The sequence below is a fragment of the Acomys russatus genome, chromosome 19 (genome assembly GCF_903995435.1).
Source record: "Acomys russatus chromosome 19, mAcoRus1.1, whole genome shotgun sequence".
Lineage (NCBI taxonomy): Eukaryota > Metazoa > Chordata > Mammalia > Rodentia > Muridae > Acomys > Acomys russatus.
In genome coordinates this window covers 31,701,946-31,722,165 of record NC_067155.1, presented here as the reverse complement: position 1 = coordinate 31,722,165, position 20,220 = coordinate 31,701,946, and the positions used below count along the sequence as shown (strand labels likewise).

The following is a 20,220-nucleotide window of genomic DNA, read 5'->3' as shown; positions in this document are numbered from 1 at the left end:
GCTCTGGATGAGCAGTCAGTGCTCTTAACCTCTAAGCCATCTCTCCAGCCACCTCATGGGGGATTTTAAGTATAATTTTGTGGATGTTCTCAATAAAGTTGGAAAACCAATTAACTGTAAACTGGTATCACATTCAAAAAGTACTCAACGGAGTCACTCCTACGTATATTCTAATTACTCAGGCAGAGAGAAAGAGAGAGAGGGAGGAAGGAAGGGAGGGAGGGAGGGAGGGAGGTCTGTGGCTTCTTTCACTATCCCTATGCTCACGTGGCTTGCATCTCTGGGATATATGCTATAACTATTTAAAAAAGAATAATGAATGAAAGGGCTGCACATCACGTTCACACGGTTTAAATGTTTGTTCCTCACACACATGTGGTAAAGGGACTGAGGTTTCTCTACAACAACCTTCTTGACTCTCATAAACTGTCCTCTCAAGAAACTCAGCAACATCACTACAATATATGAGTAACACCAGCTTTACTGTGGACTATTTGCCTATTCAAAGGCTTTAGATGCTGGGCGGTGGTGGCACATGCCTTTAATCCCAGCCCTGGGGAAGCAGAGGCAGGTGGATCACTGTGAGTTTGAGGCCAGCCTGGTCTACAAAGCAAGTCCAGAACAGCCAAGGCTACACAGAGAAACCCTGTCTCGAAAAACCAAAAAAGTAGAAAAGAAAAAAAATAAAGAAAAGACAAAGAAGGCTTTAGAGATAGACTTATTACTATTCTGTGTCTTTTGCAATATCTAACTAGTGTGAAACGAAACAGATTGGCAGTTCTACAGCCTAGTTCTTATGGGGCTATGATTCAAATGATGATATCTCCTAAGCATTGTTTCCTTGTCTTCTTTATTTAGAGCAATGTATTACAAACAGAAATCAGACAGTTGACATTGAGGTACATGCTTTTGTGAGAATTAATAATCACCGATAATCTGAAAGCTCTTTTAGACTGTTGCTTTTCTTTCAAACTTCCAGGATACCTTAACGTTTCTTCAGAGGCATATTCATACCAGTTTGCACATGTAAATTACCTTCCATGCTTTCTAGAACTTTTACAATGTTCTTCAATATGTTGGTCTTCCAAATTGCAGCCTAAAATATAACACCAAAAAATGTGTGATATATTATTGGAAGTTAGACAACATTTAACTTTCTATATTAAGTGAACCTTACAATCTTGCCTGATTTATTCATATCATTCTTCCTTATTCTCAATAGAAATTATAGAAAAGCATCGATAACAAAGAGACAGTTGTTCCCTTATTTTAAAAAGGGAAGGAAAATTCACTATCTTACCTATGGCAGTGAGGTTCCTGTAGGTCTCCAGCATCACATCTCTGTAGAGTCTCTTCTGGGAAGGATCCAGCAAAGCCCACTCTTCCAGAGTGAAGTTCACATGCACATCATCGTAGGTCAATGAATCCTAAAATATCCCATATATGTGTCCAACAAAAAGCTTGATACTGACAACACTGCAAATACATACTTCATTGACGTATAACTCTGGTGCTTCTGCTACTTATTATCTGACATGGAAGTTATAACTTAATCACCAGGTCATTTTAGAAAGAAACTGAATAATGAGCTTCATCTCTGTCACTGCTGCACCCTTCGAATAGGATATAGCTTTGCAAGAGAAACGCCAGTTAAGAGTGGTGCGAGGGGTTGGGAGGGGGCAAGCAGAGAGATCAACAGTACTGAGCACAAACCAGAAAAATTATATGAAAAACTACCAACTTCAAAAATGATGGGTGTATCTGCTCATGTCTTTAATCCTAGCAATTAGGAGGCAGAGGCAGGTGTATCTCATTGAGGTGGATGCAAGCCTGGTCTATGCAACCAGCTCCAAATAGTAAGAGGTACATACATTAAGAGCCTGACTCCCCTGCAAAATCAATCAAACAAACAAAAAAGATAAAGAGCTCAGAGGTACTTTACTGACGTTTCTAAGAATTATACACTCATTGTAGTTCTGTATTGTAACATAAATGTGGCGTTAGTGAAAGGGAAGGCATGGTTAAACAGTTACAAATGGGCAGATGAAAATATGAGCAATAAAAAGCTTCATAATTAATAAGTACCATAGGGCAGGAGAGATAGTTCACATAAGAGTTCCTGCTGACTTTGCAAATAATGGGGTCAACTGCCAGAATTTACATCGGGGCTCACAACTATCCATTATACCACGTGCAGAGTTCTGGGTCCATCTTCACTACTGTGAAGACCGGGCATACATTACGTACATATTCATGCAAACAGACAAAACACTCCTATTCATTCAAAAACATTCACAACAAATATAACTGATAGGAAGAATGTCACACACCTTCAATTCAATGACTCAGAAGGCTCAGGCACCATTAGTGTCATGAATACGTGCCATCTGAGAAACAGAATATACTCTCTGCCAAATTTCAAAATTCAAGATGTAGATGAAAATCAGCACATCAGCATGTGCTTGCATGTACAGAAACCTACACTCCAAGCCCATCAGTTAATAGTATAAAAATAAAACAAGCCAGACATGTTGGTCAGCGTCTAATCCCAGCACTCTGGAGCCAGAGTCAACTGGACCTCTAAAGTCAAGGCCTGCCTGGTCTACATACCTACCTTCAGGACAGCCAGAGCAACACAGAAAAACTACGTCTTCAAAATCAGAACCAACAAACTAAAACTACACAAATATCAGGCCAGCAATGTTTCTCAGCATTGAATAGCAGTTGCTTCTAGTGTATCTTTCGTCAGTTAGGGATAGAGCGTGTATTGAGGAGGACAGGACAGCACAAAAGGGAAGTGGACTGAGAAGTTTCAACCACAACACAGTAGATACACTCAAGTTGCATTCCCAATTAAGGAATCTGGAAAGGCCTCTTAAAAAGCTTCCATAAGCTCCCCCCAAAATGCCACAAAGCGTGGTTCTCCCCTTCCCTGGAGGCCTGCTGGCCACCAGCCCACCGAGGCAAGAGGAACAAAGCAAGCACGACAGAGATCAGACACTCTAGGAACCACTTCAGGGGGTAGTTCGGTTTTAGCCAGGGAGAACAAAGGCTGTATGTCTCTTGGGGAGCGTGTCGAGGCTTCTGGGACAGGCATTCATAATTGGTTGGAACCAGGCACTTGAAGGATGCTTGTTTTGCATTTGGTTTCCTATGGTTACTGACTGGATGAAAGTCTGTACCAGTATGAGGAAATGTACATTTTTCAGATAGTATATGCAAGAAAACAGATTTTTTGTTTGTTTGTTTGTTTTGTTTTTTGAGACAGGGTTTCTCTGTGTAGCCTTGGCCATCCTGGACTCACTTTGTAGACCAGGCTGGCCTCGAACTCACAGCGATCTGCCTGCCTCTGCCTCCCCAGTGCTGGGATTAAAGGCGTGCGTCACCACGCCCAGCAAGAAAACAGATTTTTAAGGAAACATCCTCTTGCCCCACCTCCTTCAGTAAATCTGCCCAGCAAGCGGCACCACATATCAACAGCGGGAGACCTCAACAGCCCACTCTCACCAATGGACAGATCATCAAGACAGAAACTAAATGGAGAAATAATGAAACCAACAGACATCATGAATCAAAGGCCTAACAGATATCTACAAAACATTTCACTCAAACACAGAAGCACCTTCTCTGCACCTCATAGAAACTTCTCCAATATCAACCATTGGCTCGGTAATAAAGCAAGCCTCAACAGATACAAGAAGATTGAAAAAAATCCTTGTGTCTTATCAGACCTCCATGGATTAACGCTGGTACTCAACAACAGAAACAAGAGAAAGCCTACAAAGTCACGGAAATGGATTAACTCCCTATATAATGGCAACTGGGTAAAGAATGAAATAAAAAAAGAAATTAATGAAAATGAAGGCACAACATACCCAAAGCTATGAAACATAATGAAAGCAGTGCTATGAGGATAATTCATAGCACTAAGCACTTTCATAAAAAAATTATATTGATTTACATTCAGAATTTTAGATTCACCAAGATAGGAAACATGTTTTCTTCAAAGTTGTCAAATACAAATAGGCAAAACACTATGAATGTAACATTTATGTAATCCCTGATTGTGTCATGATTGCTCTTGCTATATGTAGTTTATTGTATATATGTGTAATAATATTAATGTATGTTTTTTTTTTTTTTAAGGCTGAAAGAAAGAAAGAAATTGGGAAGATCCCATACTAGCAACTTAAAAGCACACCTGAAAGCACTAGAACAAAAAAGAAGCAAACACTTCAAAGAGGAATATATGTCAAGAAATCATCAAATTCAGGGCTGAAATCAATAAATTAGAAGCAAAAAGAACAATGCAAACAACCAATATTGAGAAATATCAACAAAATCCCCAAATCCTTGGCCAAACTAACTAAAAGGCAGAGGGAGAGTATCCAAATTAACAAAATCAGAAATGAAAAGGGGGACATAACAGACACAGAGGAAATTTTAGAAAACCATCAGCGTGCATTCCACAAAACTGGAAAATATAAAGGAAATGGAATATTTTCATGATAAATTTCACTTACCAAAGTTAAATCAAGATCAGGTACACAATTTAAACAATCTTATTGAGCAGTTATCAAAAGTCTCCCAAAGAAAAATGCTCAGGGCCAGATAAGTTTTAGCACAGAAGTCTACCAGACATTTAAAGAAGACCTAATATCAATACTCCTCAAACTATTCCACAAAATATAAACATAAGGAACATTGCCAACCACATTTTATGAAGCCAGTCACCATGATACTTAAACTACACAAAGACTCACAAAAGAAAGAGAATTTCAGACCAATTTCCCTTATGAACATTGATGAAAAAATAATGAAATACTTGCAAACTGAAACCAAGAACACATCAAATATATCATTCATTGTGATCAAGTAGGCCTCATCCCAGGGATGCAGGAATAGTTAAACACACATGAAAAACCATCAATGCAATCCACCATATAAACAAATTGGAAGAAAAAAAAAATCACATGGTTATTTTATTAGATGCAGAAAAACCCTTTGACAAAATCCAATACTCCTTCATTATTAAAGTCTTGGAGAGATCAGGGATATAAGGCCCATTATGAAGGCAAGCAGATGGCCGACATCAAATTAAATGGAAAGAAACTCAGAGCAATCCCACTAAAATCAGGGACCAGATATGTCTCTTCAATATAGTACCTAAAGTTCTAGCTGGAGCAATAAAACAACCTGAGTCGATCAAAGGTTTGCAAATTGTAAAGGAAAAAAGTCAAATATCGGAATTGGCAGATGATATGCCAGTTTACATTAGTGACCCCCAAAATTCCACCAGAAAACTCCTACAGCTGATAAACACCTTCAACAAAGTGGATGGACACAAAATTGATTCAAAGACATCAGTAGTCCTCCTGTATTCAAAAGACAAAGGGGCTCAGAAAGAAAAAAGGGAAGCTACACCCTTCACACAACAGCCACAAATAGTGTAAAGTGTCTTGGAGTAACTCTGACCAAGTAAGTCAAAGATCTGTATGACAAAAACTTCAAGTTTCTGGAGAAAGTGAGAAAGATATCAGAATATGGAAAGATCTCCCATGGCCATGGATTGGTAAGACTAGCATATTAAAAATAGCCATTTTACCAAAAGCAATACCATCAAAACACCAACAAAATTCTTTACAGAGCTTGAAAGAACAATTTTAAACTTCATATAGAAAAACAAAACAAACAAACAAAACACAAACTAGCTAAAACAGTCCTATACAACGAAAGAATTCTGGAGGTATCTCAATCCTTGACTTGAAGCTATCCTACAGAACAACAGTAATAAAACCCGGCACAGTACAGGCCTAGAAATAGGCTGGTTGATCAATGGAATCCAACTGAAGACCTGGAAATAAATGCACAGACCTACAGGTAGTTGTTTTTTGACAATGGAGCCAAAACCATGTAATTGAAAAGAGAAAGCATCTTCAACAAACGGTGCTGGTCTACCTTAATGTCTACATGTAGAAAAATTCAAATACATCCATATTTTTCACCCTGCATAAAACTGAAGTCCAAGTCAAGCAAAAAATCTAAACATAGCACCAAATACACTAAATGTATTAGAAAATAAAGCGGGGAAGAGCCTTGAACTCATTGGCACAGAAGACTACTTCCTGACCAGAACACCAACAGCTCAGGCCCTAAGATCAACAATTAATACATGAGACCTCTTGAAACTGAAAATCTACTGTAAGGCAAAGCACACTCACAATAGAATGAGACATCAGTCCTAATATTGGAAAAAGATCTTCACCAATCCTATATCTGACAAAGGGCTAATATCCAAAATATATAAAGAACTCAAAACATTAAATACCACCAAACAACATAACCTAGTTTAAAAATGAGAAATAGGGCTAAACAGAGAATTCTCAACAGAGGAATCTGGAATGACTGGGAAGCACATAAAGAAATGCTCACCATCCTTAGTCATCAGGGGAATGCAAATCAAAATGACTCTGAGATTCAATCTTACACCTGTCAGAACGGCTGAGATCAAAAACTCAACTGACAGCGCATGCTGGAAATCAATCTGGTGCTTTCTCACAAAATCGGGACTAGTTTACCTCAAGACCCAGCTACCCCACTCCTGACTATACCCAAAAGATGCTCCACCATACAACAATGACACCTGCTCAACTATGTTCATAGCAGCTTTATTCATAAGAGCCATCTAGGAGGGGCATCTAGGCTGTTCTGGAAACTGAAGAATGGATAAAGAAACTGTGGTACATTTATATACTGGAAAACTACTCAGCTATATAAAACAAAGACATAGTGAAAATTGCAGGCTAATGGATGGAACTAGAAAAGACTACCCTGAGTGAGGTAACCTAGAACCAGAAAGGCAAACATGGTATGTACTCATTTATGAGCAAACTTTATCCATCTCATACAGGACAAACCTCCTGCAATGCACAGACACACAGAAGGTAAGTGGCATGGAGGACCCGAATGAGGATGCTCAAATATCACCCGGAAAGGGAAATAGAAAAGACAGAAGGTTGACGAGAGGGAACGAGGTAGCAGAGGGGGCGCATAGAGATGGGAGGGCTGAGACGTGACCTGGGGAGCATGGAATCAGGAGGACAGAAGGCCTCCAGAGAAAAGAGAAACTGTGGGCAGGGGCATCTCTGTGACAAGCTGGAGACCTAAGTCAGGGTAGGCTCCTGGGAAGCTATGAGGGAACTCTAGCAGAGACTCCTAGGAGGAGGTACCATAGTGACTGAAGAGGACATCTTCTAACTAGACAAGACTCCTGATAGAGGGAGGGAAACACCAACTCACCCACAAAAATCTTTGACCCGAAATTGACCCTGCTTACAAGACGTGCAGAGATTGAGGGACAGTCCAACCAATGCCTAGACCAATCCAAGACCCACCACCCCATGGGAGAGAGCCAACCCCTGACAATATTAATGGTACTCTGTTATGCTTACAAAAACGAACCTAGCAGAGTTGTCCTCTGACAGTCTCCACCTAGCAGCGATTTGCAAAGATGCTGAGACTCACAGCCAAACACTGGGCAAAGCATAGGGAGTCTTGGGGAAAAGTGATGGGAAGGAAAACAGGACCTGGAGGTGACAGGAGCTCCACAAGAAGACCAATACAACCAACTAATCACGGCCCAGAGGGGCTTGCTGAGACTCATGCACCAACCAAGGACCATGTATGACCTGGACCTAGGCTCACTACAGAGATGTCGTCAATGGGCAGCTCAGGCTTCATGTGGGTCCTCTAGTAAGGGGAGCAGGGGCTGTCTCTGACATGGACTCTGATGCCAGCTTTTTGATCACTTCCGCCATGGTGGGACTGCCTTGCCAGGCCATAGAGAAAGAGGACAGGCAACATCCTGATGGGACTTGATGAGCTGGGGTGCATGGGAAGGGAGCTCCCCTTTTCTGAGGAATAGAGGAGGCTGTAGGGGGAGAGGCAGGGAGGGTTGGACCAGGAGGAAAGGAAGGACAGGGCTGTGACAAGGATATATAGTGAATAAAATAAAATAAAATAAATTTTAGAAAGAGAAACAGCGTATGGTTTGTATTATACACCTAAATAGCTTGTCTTGCACTCATTGCACAAGCCTATCACCATTTTTATGTGCATATATGTCTGTGAGCAAGAGGATGTCTTCCGTTTTTGTACCAGAGAGGAGGATGAAGGATCCCTTCCATCTGGAGTAGCAGATGGTTATGAACTTCCCGACTTGAGTTGGGTATTGGTATCTGAACCCAGCTCCAAAAAGGTCAACCCCCAACCACCACCACCACCAAAAGAATATTTTCTGAGTGACCTGCGCAGTGCACAGAACTTTTTATCCATAAACAAAGTCTTCCAGATTAACAACAACAAAAACCTACATAAATATAGAAGTAAAGAAATAATCCCTAAGAACTCACTATTAAGACACTGGGGATGTGACCAGGTAGGATGCCTCCCGACTTTCCCCACTGTTTCCTGAGCCCCAGTACTCACCTTGCCACTAGTGCCGTGGCTTATCTTCGCTCTACCCACACCTCCTGTAGGCACCACACATCATCCCCATCTGCCGTCCTCTTCCTGCCCATTCTCTGTGCCTGAGCCCCCAACTACGGATAGATACCCCCTGCTCAACCACAGGGCATGACAGCCAGAGGAGTAGGCAGTCAGTCCAAAGCCATACCCTGCTATCTGTTACCTCAGACCCAGTTATCACAGTTGCCTTCAGAACTGGAACAAAGTCTCAGTAGAAGCTTCTTCTTCGCCTTTCCACACCTCCTGCAGACATCACAGATGATCCCCAACTGCCGCGTTCTCTTTCCCACCTCATCTCTGTGTCCCAGTCCCCACTTGGGCAGACACCCCAGCTCAATCATATGCCACATGGGCCAGAACACGAGGGAGGCTCTCCACATAGCTACCACAGACCAAATTATCACTGTTGCCATGAGCACGGGGCTAGAACACCAGAGGCAACGTTACCTCTCCCCTATCTACACCTCCTGTGGACTGCTAAGATCACCTTTCCCTTGCCCCCTCTTCCTGTGGCTGCCAACACTTCACACCAAAAGCAACGGCTGTCTGTGTGCGCACACTTGATAGTGATTTTATAAACACCACTGCTTTCCCCTGCCAGGGATGCACAACCCCCACTCCTCCCAGGGAGAAGATTTCCACACTCAGAGAGGATCAGAGGTCAAGGGCTCTACCCAGATCACTACATGGACCAACATGACCCAAAGTCTCTCATACTCCCAGCAGATCGGACTCCGATATCTCCGCAGACCTGCTCCTCCCGGCCTGGAGACAAGGGCCCTCACACTCACCATGCCATGCGGTTTTCCTCAGAGCTTGCCACAGCGGCAGCTGAGGAGACTCCTGCAAAGAACCTGCAAGCTACCTCCCACTGGTGCTCCTGACTGCTAGGCCTGCCCACAGCCCCTCACTACCTTCGACAACCCAGGTGGGCCTGGGGACAGGAGCAGCTCCTATACTGGGGGACCAGAGAGCAAATGACTCAGACAACTGAAGCCTTCTCAGCTCTCTCCTTCCTCCCTAGGGGCAGACAGAGGCCTAGTCTGGGATGTTTGTATTTAATAGAATGTTCCAGTCTCCCAGAGCCCTTCCTGTTCCTCTTCCAAGGCACGGGGTCCTCTGTGCACATTCCACTACACACTCAACGCCCAGTGCAGCCATCTCTACCTCATAGCTGGAAAGTCCTCCAGGCAAACTTTAGTCAAAGTCAAACAGTAACAACAATTAAAGCAAAAAGTGGGGCTGGAGAGATGGCTCAGTGGTTAAGAGCACTGCCTGCTCTTCCAAAGGACTCGGGTTCAGTTCCCAGCACCCACATGGCAGCTCACAACTGTCTGTAACTCTAAGATCTGACACCCTCACACCAATGCACATACATTTAAAAAAATTAAATAAAAATAAAAAATTAAATAAAATAAAAAAAATGAGGCGAAAAGTGGCCGTGAATTTGAAAGCAAGGAATGGTTAATGGAAGGTGAATATAAAAAGAAAGGCTATGGCTGCTCCTCAGCATGATGGAGCAGCACACTTATTGTAGAGGAAAAGGAGAGCCTAGCCAGAGCCAAGGACATCTAGGAGAGTGGACATGAGCCCGAGCCATGTGAGGGAGGAGGGGAGGGCCAGCCCAAGAGGCCAGGAGAGTAAATCATAGATGAAAAAGACCAGGTCACCAAAATGGTTGGCTTACTTAAGGAAGGGACAGCTGGGTAGGCTATGCCAACCCTAACCCTGCAAAAGGTAGGGACTGAGGCATGCTGGGAGAGCCTGCTAGACAGGTCCGCTTTGATTTATGAAATAGGCACATCAGCCATTTGTCCCAGGGTTCAAGACTTAATAGTTGAAGTGATTTATAGTCTCAGACATTATTTTTACTACTTGAATCAAGCTTTATGATCCAATATGCCTGAGGGGCCAATCATATACACTAGAGCACACCACGTATGACTCACACCTTTCCTCTCACGTTGTACATTTTCAGACATCCGTGTTAGGCGCAGCCACAGCAGTTTGCCCAGATCTTCTGTGTTGGTTGAGCTAGCGTGGTGACAGAAATTTGGTTTCTAAAACTAAGTTCGGTTCCTCAACCAGATTCTTGATTCTCTTGGTCCGTGACCCACTCCCCCTCAAAAAAATGGCCAGTTTGGACTTTTACAAATGGTCTAAAATTGATTCCCTGACTACTCCTTGCTCAAGGCAACTGCTGTCAAAAGAAGGGAGCTGCCACCTTCCTTCCTCCTCCTATTTTTCTGTGTTGTGACTAACACCAGCTTCAAAGTTGGTCTGTGAACTCACTTCCTGCACAGGCTCCTCTTTATTTGTAATCTCCTCCCCACCAAGAAAATCCAGGGAGGTTGGAAGACAATCACTCACTGGGCGTCTTCTTTCCCTCTGACCAATCAAAGCCGAGCCTGAAAGGAGTTACGGAACTGCCTTCCAGGCACTGGGCAGAAGAGGCAGGATTAGGTGCTCAAAGCTGGTATTTACTACATAGCATGAGGAAAGGCTGAGCTACAGGCGGTATTGCTCTAAACAGAAACAAATGTGAAAACCCTTGAGGGGAAAAAAAAGGATTTTTCTTTGTTTGTTTTGATTTTTCAATACAGGGTTTCTCTGTGTAGCCTTGACTGCACTGGACTCACTTGGTAGACCAGGATGGCCTTGAACTCACAGCAATCTGACCTCCTGAGTGTTAGGATTACAGGAGTGTGCCACCATGCCATGCCTGCTCTAGGAATGAAATTATTAATGACTAAGAAACACTGGAGAATAGAGACAAATAAGAGACTAAAGCAGTGATGCATAAAGAAAATGAAATTTAAAAAGTAATCCCAAAATCGACTTTTAAAAAAAAAAAAAAAAAGATAACTATAATTGATAAAACACACAGGTATACTGGCCTTGAAAAAGAAGAGGACCTTCCCTGGTAGAGGGAATGACATTAATAAGATAGAGCTTGCCCTTGCCCTTAAGTGCAAAGTTAGCTGCAGACACCTAAATCCTCACACACCCAGCTACAGATAATGACATGTGGTTCAAATTTCTGACCTGACTTAACTATGTCAAGGAGGATTGCACATATCTACACAGGACACTCCTTAATTGAAAATTCGATATGCACTGGCTCAAGTTAACCCACCCAAAGTGTACACCCACCAATCTGGTCTGTTTTTATTCGCATGCATGAATTAATACATGCTGGCAAACTATAAAATCCCTCGCCCTGCCTCAGGAAGGTCCTTCCTCATAAGGGTGGCCACTGCAGCTGACTCCCTTAACCTGTAGTCTGCGATCCAGCTATTACCTCTGCTGTTTCGCCCAGCAGAGTACACACTATGCTGTTCCTCCTACTCTGGCCTGAAGGCAGAAGCCACACTCCACAAGCAAATCATTTCCCTGTTACTACAATGAAAAGCTCACTACCTGCCTCAAATGGGTTACTTTAAAACTGGTTTGGGTACAGCTCCTTAACTAAAGAATTTAGAAGCCGGGCGTGGGTGGCACACACCTTTAATCCCAACACTTAGGAGGCAGAGGCAGGCGGATCTCTGAGTTCAAGTCCAGGACTGCCAAGGTTACACAGAGAAACCCCGTCTCAGAAAACAAAATAATTTAGAAATTTTCATCAATAGGAACCCAAGGTCATTGCCCTGGGGAGCATCAGACCAGTTCCAAGGAGACCTGAGTCAGAACAACTTGTCTCGGACACATTTTTCTGAAAGGCTGAAGATACAGCTGTTCTGGAAGCACGATGCCTCCCTAAGGAGAAATCACTCCCCACACAATTAAAGAGGAGCCATCTGAAGACATATTTAGCATTCCACATATGCTGTCAGCCTTTAGTCTCTTTTAGGGTCAAGCCGCAGGTTATGGTTTGAAAAACTTAAATAGGAACTGGAGACTGCAAGTCTAGCCACTTAGACCAATGGGAGATTTACACAGCAAACTATTCCCAGACCAGAATTATTATTTTTTGGTTTGGTTTGGTTTGGTTTTTCGAGACAAGGTTTCTCTGTGTAGTCTTGGTTGTCCTAGACTCGCTTTGTAGACCAGGCTGGCCTCGAACTCACAGCGATCTGCCTGCTCCTGCCTCCCGAGTGTTGGGATTAAAGGACTGTGCCTCCACACCCAGTGAATTATTTGTTAAGTACATCAGCGCTCTGAGAACAGCAGGTCACTCTTCAGTGACAGGGTCCTGAGATGAAGGTGTCAGAAGATCAGACGATAGGAAAGTAGAAGGTAGAAAGTAGAAAAGCCGGGCGGGAGGTCTTCCACAGCTACGTCTTATGCCAACCAAGCCTCTGAACAACAGCATCGTGTATAGTACTTACAGGGAAAACAATGGGAAAAATGGGAGACTTCTATGACACCAGCAGAAACCACTACACAATGGGACTAACTCAGGAGTATAATAAAACAGTGCTGTGCAGGGGAACACAGGGTACCTAAAAACATTACTGACCAAGCCCACAGTGGACTTGGGACTGATAGCCACAGCCCCATGTGAGAGAATGAGTTGGGTTCTCAGGAGCTGAAGCAACCCCTCCCCAAAGGCCCTCGCTCTAGACCAGTCCCAACTCTCCCAAGCATGTTCCTGCCTTTAGAAAAGGAGCTCTATTCCCAGTGCATAGGGGCCTTAGGGACAGCTCCCAAGTCCTAGTCTCCAGGCTGTTACTGGCTCTCCCAAGCATGCTCCTGGGTTTGAGAAGGAGCTCTGTCATTCTCCACACAGGAGGGCCTCATAGAAAGCCCTGCTAGATCAGGCCAGCCCTCAACACAACAGTCTTTTTCCTTGTCAGAGAGTTGTCGCCTGGTGTAGTCTTGCCTATGTGGCAAAAACTATGCTTTTCTCAAGAAGAAAACTGGAGCTTTAAGGAACACCAGGCCTTGATGTTGGTTGTGAACCTGTCATGCCCCACTGAGCAGCTTGTTAGAAGCTTGGATTGTGTGTGTGTGTGTGTGTGTGTGTGTATGTGTGTGTGTGTGTGTGTGTGTGAGAAATGTGGATGGAAGTAGTGGCTGGTTGTACATACGTGCTGTCTCCTTTATCATATTTTGGAGCCAGATTTCTGGACAATTCTGGTGAGCAAACATGTGCATGATAGCACCTCTAAGAGGCCTGGTTAGCATACTATTTATCTGTGGGGTGTTTGAGAGGCAGTCCTCCCTCACCTAAATTCTACTTGGTGCCTCTTACTATAATCTAAGCATTGGCCAATCCTTTCTGCCATCAATTCTACTTTTCTACATCACAGTTTAATATTGGAGCCCCACTCAACACATGAGATGCCTTTTACAACCTCCACAAAATGAATTTTACCCCTAAATGTTAAATGCTAAGGGCAGAACTTGTAGAAGACCCTAGAAAAACTAGGGCACAGACATATGCAGGCATCCTGCCAAGGATGTTCTTACACACACGCCACAGCTCGAAATGGTTTGCCCAGATGCAGACCCCATTGTGAAGTTAATCAGAGGCCACTACTGGGTCCAGAGAGTGACTACAACCACAGCGGACCTTACAGGTGGTCACACCTGGCCGCCACTCACCATCCAGCCCCAGAGAGGACCTACCACACCAGTGGTGTAGCCGCCTGCTCCTCCCCGTTGCGGGCCTTGACCCTGCCTCACCATCTCCTGACTTCGGAGCTTGCCTGAGCTCCCGTCGCAGCATCCAGCAGCACCGCTCAGAGCACAGGACACGGAAAGATCCAAGCCATATCAGCTAAAAAGAGGAACCTAAAGCACGGCATCCGGAAGAACCCGCCTCCTCTTCTGACTGGCAGGTCCGCCTGAAAGCCCTGATTGGCCAGTGAGTCTGGAGTGACATGAACACCTCCCTTAGGGTTGGAATGTACAAAAGGGACACAGCATAGTGTTTCCTGGCCCAGGCTTCGAGTCCAGGGTCCAGGGCCAGACCTTTTCCAGAACTGCAGAGATCTGCATCTCAGTAGCGTTTGTGCCTGTCCTCTGCTTGCCTACCCGCCTGATCTCCCATCCAGCCCCCGGGAGGAGCCACCACTCCAGCTCCCGCGGCTCAGCCGACAGCTCCTCCCATTTGTGTGCAATGCTCCTGTGCTCACCATGTGGAAAAGCTTGCCCCAGCTCCTCTCACAGCACCCCGCAGCAGCGCTCAGAGCTCATGACACAGAACCAACCATTCCAACCTGCTCAGCTACAGAGCTGATCCTGGAGCACAGCAGCGGGGGAAGAACCGGCCTCGTTGTCTGACTGGCAGGTCGGCCTGGAGGCCCTGATTGGCCACTGAGTCTTGAGTGACGTGAGCACATTGCTTAGAGTAAACTGAGGGGGACGCCGCAAAGTGGCTCCTGGCCCAAGTTTTCAATCCCGGGGCCAGACGTTTTGCAGATATGTAGAGATTTGCATTTCAGTAGCACTCGTGCGGGTCCTCCAATCGCTTATCCATCTGTCTTCCTCCCTAGCCCCGGGAAGGACCCAACATGCCGGTTCCTGCTGCTCATCTTCCTGTCCCCCCTCCCCCCTCCCCCCCTCCCCCCTTATGGGCCCAGACTGCGCTCACCTGGCTGTTATTTTGGAGCTTGCCTGATGAGAGCTTCCTTCAGGGCTCCAGAAATCAAGGCGGACCACACGCATAGCCCGTTGCTCAACTTGCAGTGGCGTTATCAATCTGCCCCCACAAAGTAAAAGGGTGTCCGGAATATTCACAATTAAAAGGGGATATTTAGGAAACTCAATGCTGAGTTCAGGTAAACTGCAGCTACTTTTCACCTGGTAGGTATGAGACAACCCTGAGAGAAAAGTAGGAAACTGTAGAGCGCTATTGTTAGCCAGCACATCTGCCTCAGTGGGAAAGTGGGAAACGAAAGAAACAGCTGCAAGCGCATGCCTTGAATCCCAGCACTTGGGAGGCAGAGGCAGGAGGATCGCTGTGAGTTCGAGGCCAGCCTGGTCTACAAAGTGAGTCCAGGATGGCCAAGGCTACACAGAGAAACCCTGCCTCGAAAAAACAAAACAAAACAAAACAAAAAACAAACAAACAAACAACCCCCCCCCACACACACACAAAAAGAAAATAAAGAAACAGCTGCATAGAATGAGTCTCTCTATGTGTAGGGAGCCCTGCCCTGCTGCCTGGAAAGCTGTATTCTTGGCCTTGCATTCAAAGGGCTTAACCACAGAGGCTGTTTTTCTTCTTCGTCCAGCACACTCCGCCCCAACCACACCCTGCTCAGCTGTACCCGATATTCTTGTGATTTTTTTTTTTATCGGAACTAGAGCACTCTGCTTCTGCCCCTCCCTTTCCTCCCCTCAGTATCTTTCTGAAGACCTCCTTGTGTGACAATAAATGAGACTTGATTGGATTGCCATCGTGCCTTCATTTGTCGCCCTCTCTTGCCTTTCCTATTCCCACTACCTCTTCCAGGGTCCCTAGTTGACTGACCTGCTGGCCGGGTCATCTACACATGTAGAAAGTGCGAGAATGTCTCACAGACTGCGGTCCAACTACTCAAACAATGGCTGACTACAAATGGAAAGTTAAAGAATCCCGTAGTGGTTCAGTCCATTTAGGTGAATGTCTCAGACGGTCTTCAGTATAAACCAGAATTCTGAAGATGTAGGATCTAACGCCAGTTTTAAAAAACAAACAAATGGGGGGGGGGGGTGAGATGGCTCAGGGCTTAAGAGCACTGTCTGCTCTTCTAGAAGACCTAGGTTCAATTCTCAGCACCCACAAGGCAACTCACATCTGTCTATAATTCCTATTTCAGGGGATCTGAAACACCCACACAGACATACGTGTAGTCAAAACACCAATGTATATAGAATAAAAATAAATTTAAAACAAACAAACACACAAACTTGTGTTAGGAGACGGTTTTCTGGGTCCAGCCATCTTAGCAATAAGTTCCATCTTGCTGGCATAGTCAAAACTGAGTTCAGGCCTGGAGGTGGTGGCGCACGCCTTTGATCCCAGCGCTTGGGAGGCAGAGGCAGGCGGATCACTGTGAGTCCGAGGCCAGCCTGGTCTACAAAGTGAGTCCAGGACAGCCAAGGCTACACAGAGAGACCCTGTCTCAGAAAAACAAAACAACAACAACAAAAACTGATTTCATATTCCCAGGCCCAGAACCAAACTCCAAACTTGCTTCTTCAGGTATTTCATTATTGTCGACTATTCAGTAAATGATATAAAAGGGAAGTTACTATTATCTGTTATCTAAACTAAGGCACACAAGTTGTAAATGTGTTGCTTGTCTTGACTTAATTAATTAGATGCAGCTTGCCCACCCTTTTGTCCAGAAGGTGAGGTGACTGCAAAAAGCTGAAACTGGGTGACTTGAAAAGGCCCAGGCACACACTGTTACTTCCTTGCTCAACCCCTTGTGTCAAAATATGATCGGTCAATGCAACAGCCCATCCCACTCTCTCTTGCTTTGTTCCCATCCTTTAAATGTGTTGTACAATCTCCCTTTGGAACAGAGTTCAGACTCCTAATTGGCCTGCTCCCAATAATAAAGCTTGTATCTTAAGCTTCTGTCTCTGAATTGATTTTTCTCTGCTTCCATGCCAAATCCAACACCTGCTAGAGACTCAAAGGTAGGGCAGGCAGACACAGAGAAAGAGCTACTATCGTCATTTTCCTTTCTATATGTAGGCTGCCTCCAGAGGCCGTGGCCTGCATTTAAGGTGGCTCTTAGCATCTCAAAATATCCAAATTCAAGAAGTGTTTTTCCTCTTCAAAAGCTATACATAAGAAAAAAGCCCCGCTGGGCGTGGTGGCGCATGCCTTTAATCCCAGCGCTCGGGAGGCAGAGGCAGGTGGATTGCTGTGAGTTCGAGGCCAGCCTGGTCTACAAAGTGAGTCCAGGATGGCCAAGGCTACACAGAGAAACCCTGTCTCGAAAAACCAAAAAAGAAAAAAAAAAGAAAAAAATCCCCATAGTGCCTAACTCTCTGGGTTTTAGTTAATTTCACCTGTAGTCAATTTGCCAAACTGCCAAGAACAGCTGTCACAAAAGCCAAAACAGAAGAGCTGAAAAAGATCCCCCACCCCCACCCCCTACTCCATGAGGGGCAGGGAGGAGAGCATGGAGCTCATTTCCAAAGCAACACTTTTCTTCAACAAAATAAGCATTGGGATTTACTTAGGGTGTCTAGATACATTCACATGTAAGTTTGCCTACTCTTAAGCATCCTAACTTAAATCCTCTTCAGAGTGTTGTTACAGTGTAAAAGCAGAGATATTTATGGGCATTCTTAGCTGGAAGTCATGCAAAGACATATGTAAATTATAAAAATTATGGACAGAAATGCCTCTGGAATGTTCATCTTGTGTCACAAAGTCTTAGCTAAAAGTCAAATAAATAACACTGCCAAAGTAGATTGCTTAGGAGCCAATGCTACCTGTTAAACGTGATGTATAACCTAACAGACAGATGCGTCTGTGCTACATTTCTCACATGTACAAAGGACAGAGAACATGAATTAAAAAAAAAAATTAAGAAAAAGTCACCTAGCCAGGCGTGGTGGCTCAGGTCTTTAATCCCAGCACCTGGGAGGCAGAGGCAGGCAGATCACTGTGAGTTCGAGGCCAGCCTGGTCTACAAAGCAAGTCTAGGACAGCCAAGGCTACACAGAGAAACCTTGTCTCAAAAAACCAAAAAAGAAAATAGAAAAAGTCACCTATCAGCAGTGTGGACACTGTTTTTAGAAGAACAGCTTTGGTGAGGTAGTCTAACCTTACAATACGGCTGATTTTGCCTGAGCCAGCCTGCTCAGAGGAAGGACACAGTTGCTTCCACACGGGACCAGAAGTTCATTTTAACTAGCTCTGCTGCTGTCTGTCTCAAGGCTGTTGCATCGCTGTACAGAATGCTATTTTTGTTAAATGTACACACACACACACACACACACACACACACACACACACACACACACACACGGGTGTTTGCCTGCATATGTCTGTGTGTGCAGTACCAACAGAGGCCAGAAGATGACAGGAGATTCCCGGAACTGAGAAGAAATGGTTAGCTACCGTGTGGCTTCTGGGAATGGAACCTGTGTCGTCAGTAACAACACCTTTCAATGCAGGCCTGAACTGCTAAGCAATCTCTCTAGTGGCTTTATGACTTAAAATATATTTTTATATATTTCAATGATAATATATTACATCACTTTCCCCTTCTGGTCCTCTCTTCATCCCTTCCCAAATTCTCTACAATATATGAATAAAATTTGCCAAGTGCATTTCTTTTCGGTTTGCCTACATGGTTTCGGGACTGGCCACGTTTCATTGGCTAATCAACTGGGGAGTTCCTTGCCTGAGGTTAGTTCTCCCACTTTAGTTAACAACAGGATGTTAGGGGCACAAAGGTTCTCACACCCACAGATCACTAGGGAAAATCAAGACTGTTAAATACATAGGAGCCTCTTCTCAGTGAAGGATATAAAGCCCCTGCAGTCAACACAAAGGGCTGGTTGTGCTGTGCGGGGCTCATCTTTGTTCTGCTTGAGCTAAATTGTGGAGACACGTGGTGCTGCTTTAGAGAAGAGACAGTGTTAGACTCCGATCACCCGAGTCTATCCCCGGGAGCCCGAATGAGAGCCAGAGTCAGAGTCGATGCAAAAGCAAAGGAATTTTATTGAGCTGACGCGCGCCGGGGTCCACCAACTCAGAAGAGTTGGAAGACCCCGTTCTGCCAAAGTCGGGGATGAATATACCATATACAGAAGCGGAAGTTAACTGCAAAGGTTAATTAACGAGTGATGGGCTAACAGTAGGTGACTGAGGTAGTAAATTCTAAGTAGGGCAAGGTAGGGGCAGTAAATTCTAAGTGGGGTGTGGGGTGAGGTAGGGGTAGAAAATTCTAAGTGGGGTGAGGAAGGGATGGTAAATTCTGAGGGCAGAGAGAATTTTTAACTTGTCCTTCCCAGTTTACCTCACATCGCTCAGCTAACAGCCTGATGGCTATTTCCAAGCCGCCTGGAATCTTACACTAGCTGAGGTGATGGTACATGACCTAGGAGTGTTATCCCTCTGGCTGCACAAACAAGGCTCCGGGGACGCGATGGGATGTGTGCTGCGGCAGGGCTCATAATGCCCCGCACCCTCTGATCTCATGATCAAGATTGTGTGTGTTACAATGTGTCTGTGTGCTGGTTGCCATGCGCTCACATACATCCTGCTTTCTGGAACCACTTTGTACTCGGTGAAGTGGGTACGTCATCCAAGGGTTTGAACTAGGTGGTTGACCAACCTCCTAAACTGATGCTTCTGCAATCGCTGTTTATACCCACCTGTCTCTTGATGAACCATCTCAAGATTTTACTCTTCTGTTTGTAGCCTCGGAGAGGGTCTCAGCACATTACAAGTTTCCCCTATCTCTGTATACGTTGCTGGGCACATTTTTTGTTGTTGTTGTATCTGCCCTCACTCACCACAATTTCTCCAACCCATGCGCTTGAGGAACTTTCTGTAAATTGTGTCATGTTATTAGTCCTAGGCCTTGATTTCTTTTCTCCATGAAATCTATCGGATCGTAAAACTTGTCTTTATTCATATAGTGTTCTAATCCATACCTCTATCCCAGTACTGAGGAGGCATATGCAGGAAAATTCCAAGATTGTAGCCCAGCATGGAGATACTGTCCTAATACTTTCTATTGGTAATAGACATCATGACAAAAAACAGTATAGTGGGAAAAGCTTATTTGG

At 44.6% G+C, this 20,220-nt stretch overlaps 3 protein-coding genes and 1 pseudogene across 4 annotated transcripts in view; 2 read left to right on the top strand and 2 right to left on the bottom strand.

Annotated features, from left to right (window-relative positions):
- Positions 1–20,220, top strand: part of LOC127203988 (zinc finger protein 721-like) — a 1,570,727-nt gene that overhangs the window by 65,767 nt on the left and 1,484,740 nt on the right.
- LOC127203992 (zinc finger protein 431-like) overlaps positions 1–20,220 on the bottom strand; it is a 436,824-nt pseudogene that overhangs the window by 45,973 nt on the left and 370,631 nt on the right.
- Positions 1–20,220, top strand: part of LOC127204012 (zinc finger protein 120-like) — a 428,901-nt gene that overhangs the window by 73,639 nt on the left and 335,042 nt on the right. The window lies entirely within an intron of this gene.
- LOC127204011 (zinc finger protein 431-like) lies at positions 844–14,663 on the bottom strand. 2 transcript variants are annotated; one of them, XM_051162964.1, is made up of 4 exons: positions 14,650–14,663; positions 14,074–14,206; positions 1,301–1,427; positions 844–1,096 (listed from the first exon to the last, which is right to left on the bottom strand). In XM_051162964.1, the coding sequence occupies exons 2-4, from the start codon at positions 14,155–14,157 to the stop codon at positions 1,032–1,034; spliced, it is 276 nt and encodes a 91-aa protein (XP_051018921.1). In that variant the 5' UTR covers positions 14,158–14,206; positions 14,650–14,663; the 3' UTR covers positions 844–1,031. The 2 variants fall into 2 exon arrangements, with proteins under 2 accessions (XP_051018921.1, XP_051018922.1); XM_051162965.1 differs by having other exon boundaries at positions 14,155–14,206; positions 14,650–14,660.

Coding starts and splice junctions, on each gene's coding strand:
- LOC127204011 (XM_051162964.1), bottom strand. CDS start 14,157: ATGGTGAGGCAGGGTCAAGGCCCGCAACGGGGAGGAGCAGGCGGCTAC. Junction 1,428..14,073: donor GTCCTCTCTGGGGCTGGATG/GTGAGTGGCGGC, acceptor GGGATATTTTAG/GATTCATTGACCTACGATGA. Junction 1,097..1,300: donor CAGGAACCTCACTGCCATAG/GTAAGATAGTGA, acceptor GTTATATTTTAG/GCTGCAATTTGGAAGACCAA.